This window comes from Hoplias malabaricus, chromosome 13 (assembly GCF_029633855.1).
Source record: "Hoplias malabaricus isolate fHopMal1 chromosome 13, fHopMal1.hap1, whole genome shotgun sequence".
Taxonomy (NCBI): domain Eukaryota; kingdom Metazoa; phylum Chordata; class Actinopteri; order Characiformes; family Erythrinidae; genus Hoplias; species Hoplias malabaricus.
Window position 1 is genome coordinate 14,965,837 of NC_089812.1, and position 13,121 is coordinate 14,978,957.

Here is a 13,121-nt window from a genome sequence, read left to right on the forward strand (position 1 = left end):
GAATTTGAGCTGGAACTGGAGTGGAGTGTGAACTGAAGCAGTGTTTGAACAGAAGTGGGGCTGGAACGGGAGTGGGTTTGAACCGAATTCAAGCTAGAACTGGAGTGGAGTGTGAACTGGAGCAGTGTTTGAACAGGAGTGGAGCTGGAACTAGAGTGGCTTTGAACTGAATTCAAGCTGGAACTGGAGTGGAGTGTAAACTGGAGCAGTGTTTGAACAGGAGTGGGGCTGGAACTAGAGTGGCTTTGAACTGAATTCGAGCTGGAACTGGAGTGGAGTGTGAACTGGAGCAGTGTTTGAACAGGAGTGAGGCTGGAACTGGAGTGGCTTTGAACTGAATTCGAGCTGGAACTGGAGTGGAGTGTGAACTGGAGCAGTGTTTGAACAGAAGTGGGACTGGAACTAGAGTGGCTTTGAACTGAATTCGAGCTGGAACTGGAGTGGAGTGTGAACTGGAGCAGTGTTTGAACAGGAGTGGGGCTGGAACTAGAGTGGCTTTGAACTGAATTCGAGCTGGAACTGGAGTGGAGTGTGAACTGGAGCAGTGTTTGAACAGGAGTGGGGCTGGAACTAGAGTGGCTTTGAACTGAATTCGAGCTGGAACTGGAGTGGAGTGTGAACTGGAGCAGTGTTTGAACAGGAGTGAGGCTGGAACTGGAGTGGCTTTGAACTGAATTCGAGCTGGAACTGGAGTGGAGTGTGAACTGGAGCAGTGTTTGAACAGGAGTGGGACTGGAACTAGAGTGGCTTTGAACTGAATTCGAGCTCGAACTGGAATGGAGTTTGAACAGGAGCGGAATTTGAACTGGAGCTTGTAACTGCCCCCACCTTCAACCGGAGTCCTCCATGAAATAAATCACTCGTGTGTGAGAGATGAGCGCCAGGTTCTCTTCCTGTGTTTCTCTGTGTTTGAAACAAATGCCAGCATAAACCCAGTGACCTGAACACACACATTATCACTGACACACACACACGCACCTCAGAACTTTTAGTGGCTATCACATCTGCCCTGAAACACACACACGCACATACACAAACACAGATGCTGCTGAGAGCTGTTAAACTCATCTGAAAGGCCTCCGGCTACAGAGATGTTCTGTTTTTTTCTTTGTAAAGCAGGACGTTCATCACTTCACAACATGAAACACACACACACACACACACTTTTCTAATTCTGCAAGATCCGGTGTATGAACGCGTGCGCATGTGTGAGTGTGTGTGTGTTTGTCTTTTCTTGCCATGTTGGAGAAATGTTGATGAGGATATTCACACTATGAAATCCCACATTCCGAAATTGTTGACAGAAGAGGGTCTGCTGTGTGTGTGTGTGTGTGTGTGTGTGTGTGTGTGTGTGTGTCTGTGTGTACGCACGCACATGGCCATATACAGTGCAAACGTTTAGAAGATGGGTGTGGACATAAGGCTGAAACATTTTGAGATGAAATATGATTGTGTAATATTTTGAATTATAACAACTCATTAGTCACATGACCATCTGCTTTAAGTCCCAGTCACAACAACATGGCGTGGTACACTGTGCTCATTCTGCACTTGATAAGCAGACACTACACAAGGTGACTGCACTTTAGTAATGACAGACAATGATCTACAGGTATGTGGAAAAAAGTGATGAGTTCTGATGAGTCTACCTTCTTCATATTCTCCACTAAGACTTAGATCATCTGGGAGGTCTCAAGGTTATTTCACCCACTGGTTGGATTTTTGGTTACATTAGATCTGGAGGTGCGTAGGATCTTGAGTGGAATCAGGAGCTGTGCAACATCTGGGACTTGAGTTAGAACTGGTTACACTTAGCTGAGTTATGCCTGGAGTTGATTTAGATCTGATGTTAAGCAGGATCTGGAGTTAGACCTGGAATCAAGTTGGACCTGGAATCAAGTAGAACTTGGAGTCAAGTTAAACCTGGAGTGGACTTTGGCCTGGATTCGAGCTGACTTGTAATTTAGTTGGACCTGGTGTCAAGTTGTATTTGCATTTGAGTACGACCTGGAGTCAAGCAGTGCCTGGAATTGAGTTGGGCCTTGAATCGAGTAAGGCCTGGAATTGAGCTGGACTGAAGTTAGACCTGGTTACACTTAGCTGAGTTATACCTGGAGTTTATTTAGATCTGATGTTAAGTAGGATCTGGAGTTAGACTTGGAATTGAGTTGGACCTGGACTCAAGTAGAACTTGGAGTCAGGTTAGACCTGGAGTGGACTTGGGCCTGGATTTAAGTTGGACCTGAAGTCAAGTTAAGCACTTAGCCAAGTAGGACTTGGAATTGAGTTGGACCTGGATTCAAGTAGAACTTGGAGTCAGGTTAGACATGGAGTGGTCTTGGGCCTGGAATTGAGTTGGACACGGAATCGAGTAAGTCCTGGAGTCGAGCTGGACTTGGACTGAAGTTAGACCTGGAGTCAAGAATGAACCTGGAATTGAGTTGGACTTGGACTCGAGTAGAAATAGGTGCCGGGTTAGACCTGGAGTGGACTTGGACCTGGACTCATGTTGCACCTGAAGTTGAGTTAGACTTGAAGTCAGGTAGGACCTGGAGTTGAGTTGGACCTGGAATCAAGTAAGGCCTGGAATCGAGCTGCGCTTAAACTGAAGGTGGACCTGGAATCAATTAGAACTTGGAGTGAAGTTGGATCTGAAAACGAGTTGGACCTGGACTCGAGTTTAAAGTGACTCTATTGACAGTGCTGTTCTATGGAGGTTATACAAGCTATGAGCTTTTTCAGTGTTTTCCATAAAGCTTTATCAAAGCAGCATCCAAAAAGCATATCCTCCCTAGACACACTGTTATTACTGACCTGTTATTGTTACTGAGTTACTGATCCAGCTGAGCACACACACACACACACACAACACACACATACTGGAACAGTGAACTGGTGGCAGATGTTCAAAGTAAGAAAAAGCGAGCTCAGGGCCCCAGAGGTTTGGACTCTTCTGCAGGATATGAGAGGAGAATGGGAGCTGGCACAGACCAGCTGTTTTGGGGGAAGAGGGGGGTGACCTGTTACTGAGAGGGAGCAGCAACGACTTCCTCTTCCCTTCCTGGAGTTGTTTTCACTGTCTGGCTGATCCAGGGTGACCCTTGACCTCTGTGTGTTTGTCAAATCCACAACAGCGATATGAGAGAGAGGACAAAAGAGAGAAACAACCTGTTACGGTTTGTCCTCTTTCAGACTCCGTTTCTCTAAATGACCAGATTTACTTCATGGTTAGTTTCACTGATTACTCTGTCATGGTCTGTTGTGTTCATGCGCCTTTCGTTATTTGCTTTTCTGTTTCCAATCCTGAAATAGCAAAACGGAGAACAACCCATTTCCCTATTTCGAATTATAAAATGAAAGGTACAGGGAGCTTGAGTTGTCTTGAGATGTCTGCGGAATGCCTCCATGTCGCCTTCCACACCTGCTTCTATGGCGCGAGGGAAGGTCTGATTGGGAAGCTCGAAATCAAAGAGTCTGCCTTGTGGAACAAAGAACTGGGAATCGACATAGAAATGGACAGAGCTACTACAACTCATTCCTACAGCACCCACAGCAGCGTTCTTCATAGACAACCACAGCCGACCACAGGGAGCAAAAGGACAGTCAAGTCAAGTCAAATGACGTCTTTCCATAGCTGCAGTCGCCCCTCTCTCTTATGTATTTCACGCTGCCACTGGAAGCAGCCTCAACCCAAAAAGCACTCGCCAAAGCCGAGAGTCGTCTGGGGTGGTGTGGAGTCTCGCTGTCTTTCAGTCTGATGGAGGAATCAGGGTCGGGCAGATACAACAGTATTTGTCAATCTCTGATTTTGCCATTACCTTTCGACCTGTGATTCTCCAGAGCACAGGACTGGGCACAAACGATCTGGAAAACAGGAGGAAAAAGGATCAAAAATAATGTGCTTTGAAGCTGAAATTAAAATAAAAATAAATAAATATTTCTTGTTACAGAAAATTGCGCAATTAATTAAATATCTTGAAATTGTTTCTGCATTTCTACATTTATTTACTCATGTATTTATGTTACATCTATATGCTACTTGGTTCCTAATGTCTTGCTAAAGCAGGATTGGTCATCTAGGCAATCCATACAAGTACCATTAGGTTGGTCTGTATAACAATTTACAGTACAGCATAAGGGCTGGGGTCTAAAATCCCATTTTTGGGTCCGTCTCCCAATGTCCAGAGTAGTGCTTTATTAAGACACTTCCAAATAAAATATATTGTATTGATGTTGCCACAATTTTGTTACATCTCTCTATCTCTCTCCCCCTCAGGCTCTGATGCGTCCGGGTCGTTTGGACCGGATCGTGTACGTTCCTCTTCCTGACACTGCCACCAGGAGGGAGATCTTCACGCTCCAGTTCCGAAACATGCCCGTCCACCCCAGCGTGCACCTGGACGACCTCGTGACCCGCACGGAGCGTTACTCAGGGGCCGAGGTGAGGGGTCAGGGGTGTTGTGAGCAGGGGAGGGTTGTGCGGGGTGGGGGGGACAGTTCATTACAGCTCTCCTCAGCTCTCATTCTAATGTCCTTGCCATGTTCTGCACTGTTAGAGGAATTCATGATACTGAAGAGCTCTTCACGCTCTTTAACCTCTACGCCATTGTGTGAAGTTTCCAGTCCCCTAGAGCTGCCCCAGTCAACTGTAAGTGCTGTTATTGTGAAATAGAAGAGTGTAGATTCAACAACATCTCAGCCATGAAGCAGTAGACGACCCAAGCTCATAGAGTGGTGTCAACTCTCTTCAGTTGTTTGTTCTGAACATCCATCAGAGGCATCATGAAAATGTTCTCTACACGCTTATGATCACCATGTGCAATGCCAAGTGTCGGCTGGAGTGGTGTAAAGCTTCACGGAAGCTTTAGAAGGGTCTTATGTTAAGGGTCTTTACGATTGTATACAATACAATTAAGAAAAGAAAATTCAGAGGATGATTCCCCACCATTCGCTGCTCTCGGGTCTGTTTGCACACTGGAAAAAGCTCTGGTGCTTACACAGCCCTAGCTCTGTAAATGTGAAACAGAGTAAGACAGAAATGTCTTTCTCGCTGTGGGTCACTGGCTGAGCCATGATTGAGAAAGAGCATCTGGAGGCGTTTGGACAGTGGAGAGACATCTGAAAGCTGAAAAGCTTGAAAAGAGATGAGGATGTTGCTCTATTCATGCTCCATACGTAGGTAACACTGACCTATGTTTGCCTTTATAGTTACATTACTTAAGGTGGAACTGACTCTAAATTCGGGGGAGTGCTAATTTTCCATTAAAGTAAACATAGAGCGAAAGTGCTACAAAGTTAAACAGCTTGAGTTTGCAAATGTGTTTCTGTGGTATTTTAAATTGTGAATAAAACCTTACAGATGAGTTACACTTCAACCACCAGCAAGCTACAGTCGCTTCTTACTCAAACACACATTTCCAGCTTAAAAGATGTGGACATTTTGACTACATTTTGAATAAAAACACTGCTGAGGGGTTGTTTTGCTGTGACAGTAGTTTACTAGAATCATCTACAGGGCCTTTAATATGCATGTGAGAAAAAGCCAGAGAGTTGTTTTCCCGATGGTTTGTGCGAGTCCTCGTGATTCTTACCTCATACACAAGAGCCCCATTGTCCGGCTTGGTGTCTTTGTGTGTGAGAGAGAGCGGTTCGGAGTGACGGCGAGGAAGAAAGGGTGTGTGTTTGTGGGGGTGTTAAAGAGAATTGTGTTGTTTCAAATGACTCAGCAGCCACCGATTTTTGTGGGAGAGAGAAAGTCTCTTCTGGCTGCTTCCACATCACCCTCTCAGTCATCAGTCAAACATGAGAAAAGACACAGTTTTAACAAACACGTGTTTGTTTTTATACTCTATAAGGAACTTGCGGCACTTGGTTCTGTCTCAGGCGTCGGTTGCAGTTTCTGCTTCTCAGTGCCCAAGCGGTCCCAAACCCATTCGTTGCTGTTGAGGTGTGGGCTTTGGGGTGGTCAAATGGGTTTTCTGAGAGCTCCATGTCCTTTCAGACCCATAGTTTTCTTCTCAAAGTGGAAGCATTTGAAGTGTCAAGTGATTTTAGGAGGCACAGCAAGTGAGAGGAACTGGCGATGACTAAAATAGCAGAGAAACTCAGAAAACTCCATCTTAGCTCAGTGTCAGGTGTTGCTGGGCTTTGAGCAGTGTAAGATATATGTGTATGGGCTGTATTTCTCCCTCACTTTGAGAGAGAGAGAGAGAGAGAGAGAGAGAGAGAGAGAGAGAGAGAGAGTGTGAGGGAGAGAGAGAGAGTGTGAGGCAGAGAATATCCCTATAAATCTTGCACTCTTACTGAAATTGCAAAACCATATTTCTTCCAGACTTCTCTCTCTCTCTCTCTCTCTCTCTCTCTCTCTCTCTCTCTCTCTCTCTCTTTCTCTCTGTCTTTTTCTTTCTCCCTCTGTCTCTTTCACTCTCTCTCTTTCTCTCTTTTTCTTTCTCTCTGTCTCTCTCACTCTCTCTCCCTCTCTCTCTCTCTGTCCTCCTCTCTCTTTCTTTCTCTTTCTCTCTCTCTTTATATATATATATGTATATATCAAAGTGAGGGAGAAACACAGCCCATTCCATATATATTTCCATATGTATTTGCTGTGACTATGTCCCTTGACTAAGAGAGACATTTAGCCCTCAGTAAATTATTAGTGGTGTTTCTATAAAACCAGGCGGGGTCTGAACTCTGCTTTGTTGGAGTTATTATCAGCATGTACAGAGTTGTAGGAAAGTTCTGAATGAGGCCGTGGAGTTCGGTCAACAGAGCTGATAAAGCCACTCAGGAAGCCGATGCGTCATAAAATCAACACCACACTCCGTTAAAAACAAAAGCCCTGCATTGTGCTCTGTCGTGTTCCTGCGGTAAACATGGAGCCGAAGCTTGTTTTTATCATTTTGAGTTTGAACCTTGTGGGTTTTGTTGAATTTTCCCAGTGAAAAGACTTATAAAACATGCAAAAAAAAAACAAAAACACATGGGATCAGTCCCAAATACTGCATCTTTCTTTTTGTTTATCTCACATTTCCATGATTTTGCTTCTCATTTGCACTGAGTGTGTTTACAGGCACTTAATAATCCGATAATGGTGCAAAGTCAGATTTTGTGCGTAATTGGATCATCGTGTTTACATCAGGCACTGGGGTAAATCAGATAAAGGGAAAACTCAGTTTACAAGAGTCTGGCAATAATCTTGACCTCTGCTTTGCAACAGCCAATAACATCACAGAAAGACCTGTCGTAAACATCCTGCTGCGTTGTTTATTTTTTATTTTTTTTGTAAACACAGGCCCACTTTCCCTGTGAATATAGATCATATTTTTTCTGATTTTTAATATTACACAGTGCTGCCGTCCTCACTGCTTTTCATTAATCAGACAAACGTTTTATTACAGACAGAGTCCCGAGCTGAACCGAGCCGAGCCGATTTTCAGATACAGAATGAGGAGTGTCGGAGACGACTTTCCACTCTGTGTCTGGATTTATTTGCGCGTCTGCGCAGACAGAAGTCCGAAAGAAATCTGGGTATGAGTTACTGAGAAATCGGTTCACTGAGCTACAACCTAGCTCTCAGAAATCAGAGTTTTTGTGTTTACATGACCACTGTATAATCAGATAACTGCAGAACCATATCATCGCTGTCAAAAAAACATCATGTACACTGTGTATCTAAAAGAGTAACCGATGAATAGAAATGAAGTGGGGAAGGTTGGAGGGCACACACTAACACACACACTAACACAAACGCACACAAGCAGAGGGAAAGTTTAATTGCATTCCTGACACCCTGCTCTTCCTGCGGAAGGTGGAGGAGCTGTCAGCCCGTGGGCAGCCGCTTGTTAAACCAGCTTCTCTTTGACAAGGTTCGGCTTCTACTGACAGCTGTTTTCCCTAGGCCTTCTTCTCCTCCTGCTCCTTCTTCTTTTCTTTCCTCCCCTCCCTCACCCTTCAGTCGTTCAGTAATTGTGCTGTGTTGTCATCAACGGAAAAGAAAAGCGCTAACACAGAGGATGCTTCTCATACTCGAGATTTACGATCAAGTCTGGACAGGGTGGAGTGAGAGAGCAGACACACAGGGGGACAAACAGGTGGACAGACTGGGGGTCAGACAGGTGGGACAGTCAGGGGGACAGTTAGGTGAACAGACAGGGGGACAGTCAGGGGGACAGTCAGGGGAACAGACAGGGGAACAGTCAGGGGGACAGACAAGGTGGACAGACAAGGTGGACAGACAGGGGGTCAGACAGGTGGGACAGTCAGGGGGACAGTCAGGTGGACAGACAGGGGGACAGTCAGGTGGACAGACAGGGGGACAGACAAGGAACAGTCAGGTGGACAGACAGGGGGACAGTCAGGTGGACAGACAGAGGGACAGTCAGGGGGACAGACAAGGAACAGTCAGGGGGACAGTCAGGTGAACAGACAGGGGGACAGACAAGGAACAGTCAGGGGGACAGTCAGGTGGACAGACAGGGGGACAGACAAGGAACAGTCAGGGGGACAGTCAGGTGAACAGACAGGGGACAGACAGGGGGACAGACAAGGAACAGTCAGGTGGACAGACAGGGGGTCAGACTGGTGGACAGTCAGGGGGACAGTCAGGTGAACAGACAGGGGGACAGTCAGGTGGACAGACAGGGGGACAGACAGGTGGACAGACGGGGACAGACAAGGTAGACAGACAGGGGGTCAGAAAGGTGGGACAGTCAGGTGAACAGACGGGGACAGACAAGGAACAGTCAGGTGGACAGACGGGACAGACAAGGTGGACAAACAGGGGAACAGTCAGGTTCACAGACAGGGGGACAGACAAGGTGAACAGATAGGGGGACAGACAGGGGAACAGTCAGGTGGACAGACAAGTGGACAGTCAGGGGGACAGACAGAGGACTGTCAGGGGGAAAGACAAGGAACAGTCAGGTGAACAGACTGGGGGACAGACAAGTGGACAATAGTCTGTTTTTTAAATTAATACAAGTATTGTTCATATCGCCAAAGATATCGTTATTGCCAAAATACCCTGAAATATCGTGATATTATTTTAGGGCCATTTTGCCCACCCCTAGTGCTGATGTTGGACGCACAGTTCCACTGCTCCACAGCCCAGTGCTGAGGGGTTAGACCAGTGTTAATGTCAACAAACATGCGAAAGACTGTGATCCTGTGTTTCTGATTTGAAACTGCAGCTTCAAACGGGCAGATTCAGATAGACAGGGTTTCTGATGTCATGATGTCTTTGCATTTTGTGTATTGGCAATTGCAAATAGCCTTAAAGGGAACATTGCAGATCCAGCGCTTTGATTGGACAGACTCAGACGAGGGGGCGAGACAGTTCTAAACTCCGTGCACTTGACGTCAGAAGCAGAGCAGGACCAGTACGGCTCGTTTTATCCTGTTTCACAGTGTGCACGTTGGTGGGCTCCAAATCCCAACACTAAATGTGAACATGCACTGAACAAGTGACGTTTTCATAAAACCTCCCCTTTAACTTTTAGTGGAAATGAATGGAGCAGCTCGTTGAGAGATGTTTTTGGAGCATTGCTTTGTTCATCGTAAACAAACTGGGATTTTGAAACCACGGGAAAATTGAAAAATGGATCTATATGGTTTGCCTGTGAAGTTTCTGAGTGCTGAACTGTCGTCCGCCTCGTTTCAGCCCCTCGGGGTTAGGGAGTGCCCGTAATGGGCAGATGATCAGAGAGGTCAAAGGTGAAGATTTTTAACAAGTTTGAAGTGGGCTCCTGTGAAGGGCCCCCGAGCTCCGACCTGGCTTCGCCGTGTCTTTCTGTCGTTACTTTAGTTATTGTTGTTTAGTCATTCATTCGTTCAGTATTTAATGGCCCTTGTTTTCCAGCAGGACGTGAAAGATTTTGATCCACAGTCTGGTCTTTGGATTCTTTATATTCACTCTTTATTTTTCAGATGGAGATTATGGATGGGGTTGTCTTTTTTAAAAGAAAATAAAGAATAAACAATGAGGGAGATATGAAAAGGAATGGAAGAAAGTGAAAGTAAGAAGGTAAAATGCTAAAAAAACAAATAGAAACAAGGGAGAAGAAGGTATCTGCACTCTTTCTTTAAAGTGAACACATACATTTTTTATACGAATGTTCACATTATATGCTTCATGCTTGATACAGCACACACTTTATAACGATTGGGGATCTGTGCACACAGGCTGTGTGTGTGTGTGTGTGTGTGTGTGTGTGTGTGTGTGTGTGTGTGTGTGTGTGTGTGTGTGTGTGTGTGTAAAAACACAGGCTGGTAACGGTAAGGGCATATTTGTCCTCGCTCTTTAATCAGCTGAATGAAAGGCGATTGTTCTGTCGTTCTCAGCAGAGGAGAGAAGTGAGGGATGGGATATTTACTAAACATGCCCACACTGGACTTGCCCAGGCACACGAGTTATAGAAGTTCCAAGCATGAACCATATCGTGTGAAAACACAAATATAGAATATTTCGGTATAAAAAATAAAACACTTTATTGATCCCAAAGGAAAGTGCGGAATAAGATGTCTGTAAACAGTTCAATAAATCTGAAAACGTGAGTGGAACTGTAAAATAAAGATACAATAAGTAAATACAAGTAGAAACAGGTTTAAATGAGTTCAGACGCGTGAAATGAGTCTAGAACCTCATTATATGACGTCATAAGGAAAGGACTCATCTGATAAACACTACTGAAAGCTGGCGTCGTTGAGAGAAAGGAGCAAATCATGCTCACCTCTCGCTTCAGATCTGAGATTCTCAGCTGTGTGTGTCCATCCACTGTGAGAAGACACCTGGACCACGTGGGTCTGAAAGGAGGTGGAGGTGTTGAAACATTAGTTGTTGAGACATTACTGAGAGAAAAGGAAGACAGAACATAACTAATCAAATGCAAATCAAACAAAAAGTGTCCTCAGAACTATGGGCTGGCCGCCCCAGAGCCCAGATCTGGACATCACTAGAATGACTGGATTATTTGGTCTGTGTGTGTGTGTGTGTGTGTGTGTGTGTGTGTGTGTTTTTTCCTAATGTGTTGTGACAAAAGATTTTTCTCTGCCTTTCTGTAGAGCTCTGCCCTGCCTCTGAGGCGTGTGTGTATGTGTTAAGTCGGCCATCCCTTTCATGTAGGACTGTTCATGTAGGACTGACAGCAACACACACTAACGCACCATCACCACAGTGAGTGTAGAAACAAGGAGGTGGCTTTAATTTTATGGCTGATAGGTGTGTATTTAGACATGACCCTGTTGGAGTCTGTACACTTGGCCATGAGTGAGTGGGCAGCGTGGGTAACTGGGCAGCAGAGTCATGTCCTGCCATTTCCATCACTAAAACCTACTGAAGTGTGCAGAACTTTATGAGGCTTGTTCCCATAAAACAGGTGGCCTGCTTAAGGTGGTATTAATCCTGTGAGGTAATTCATTTCTTTGCTGTCAGTGTTAGATCACGCAGATGCTTAGGACTTTAACCCTTAGATGTACATTTATAACATTATCAGTTATTAATATGCTATGTAATGCGACAACAAAATCACAAAAATTTTGATTTTGACAAAAATCATGACAAAAAACATATCTTCATCTTCAGCATCTTTGGTGTCAGAGGTAAAGAATCCAACGTTTTAAAGTTGAATAAAGTAGTTCTCCTCGTCTGAAAAATGTGAGATGGTCATTGTTGCTTCCACACCACAGTAAAACCAATGATGAATCTCAAATGTCTCCCTCCATCCTATGTAGTGCACAGTGTAGGTCATAAAATAACAGTTAGAACTCATGTAGCACGTTGTACATCAGATTATAATTTAAATTCACCTATAGGCTTCACATCTCCCTGTCAAACTAGTGCACTACCTTCTTTCCAGAGCCTGTTCAGACTTTCCTGGGGCCCTAAGTAAAATTTTGATAAGGGGTCCTCCTAATTGAACTCTTGAGCCAAAAGGTGACCATTTTTTGACAGTTGCACCTGACTCTCCACTAGCATTCTCCCTCCATTTTTAGGCCTAAGAATAAACAGCCATATACAGAACAAATGAGGTGTAAACTAAATATATTTCGTCAAAAAAAAAACATAGATAAATACACAGCTGCAACTTTAGACGGAATAGAAGAAAGAGAAGAAAACGTTGTTTATTCTCCATCGATGTGTCACCTTAAACGATGCAGTAGTTTTGTCCAGGCCCCTGTAACTGCTTCACTGTTTAAGGTGTAACAAAAACAGCAAATATGCCGGTGTTAGTGTGATTTTGTGAATATCGAGGTTGAACTGAAATCTCAACTTAGCGCTTGGAAGTAGCTACGTCATTTTGTGAAGTTTAATGTAATAGTGTACTGGTGTGTTTGGGGAAGTTGAAACGAGTACCAGACAGTATAAAATCATCATCTTCACTTCAGTGTTTGGTTCATGATACTGTGTCGCTGCGAGGTGTTAAGGCTGTGGACAGCAGCTGCGCAGTGCACACCACCTCTAAATATATAGTTTGTAGACTATTATTTAGTAACAACCCCACCTCGAGAAGAACAGATGCTGGTTTCACTGTCTCCTGTCTTTTTTACCTAGATAGAAAGATAGTATTGCTTCATACTTTGATACACTAATAACTCTCCGTAACTTGACAAGGGGGCCTTCGTTAAATTGCGAGGCCCTACGCAGCTTGCTGTTTAGTAGTATTAGTTTTATTATCTGTGAATTGCACAATGTAGGGAGTATGGCGATACTTGGGACACAGCCCAAGTTCCTCTCTGTTTACAAACTTGACCCAGATGAATATGTCAAGGTTTCTGACATTTATGTTTTGTTTTTAATGTCGAAATGAGAACTAAAAATGTTCAAAGTCACAATAAATCAATATCCTATTTTTTTGTTTATGAGTAATAAGTAAGTTCTCAAAATGGCAGCTGCTAGACACAATTATGTCATGGGAAATGCAAGGATTCAGTGACTGTAATCGGTTTTTAGTAACGCATTAACTAGATGGATTACAGTAGTACTCATGTAAATACATATGTTATATGTAATTACACATTCATTAGGTATGTGTATTTTCTCAAGTACTGTAATCCATCTGTTCCAGTAGTTGCATTGCTGCATGTATATATAATGTTCAAGTACACAGTTACTGCACACACACACACAC

General features: G+C 44.3%; 1 protein-coding gene across 1 annotated transcript in view; it reads left to right on the forward strand.

Annotated features, from left to right (window-relative positions):
* afg2a (AFG2 AAA ATPase homolog A) overlaps positions 1–13,121 on the forward strand; it is an 87,965-nt gene that overhangs the window by 66,268 nt on the left and 8,576 nt on the right. Inside the window, exon 15 of the mRNA XM_066642038.1 lies at positions 4,277–4,441. Within this exon, the coding sequence (XP_066498135.1) occupies positions 4,277–4,441 (165 nt within the window). The remainder of the gene's footprint in view (positions 1–4,276; positions 4,442–13,121) is intronic.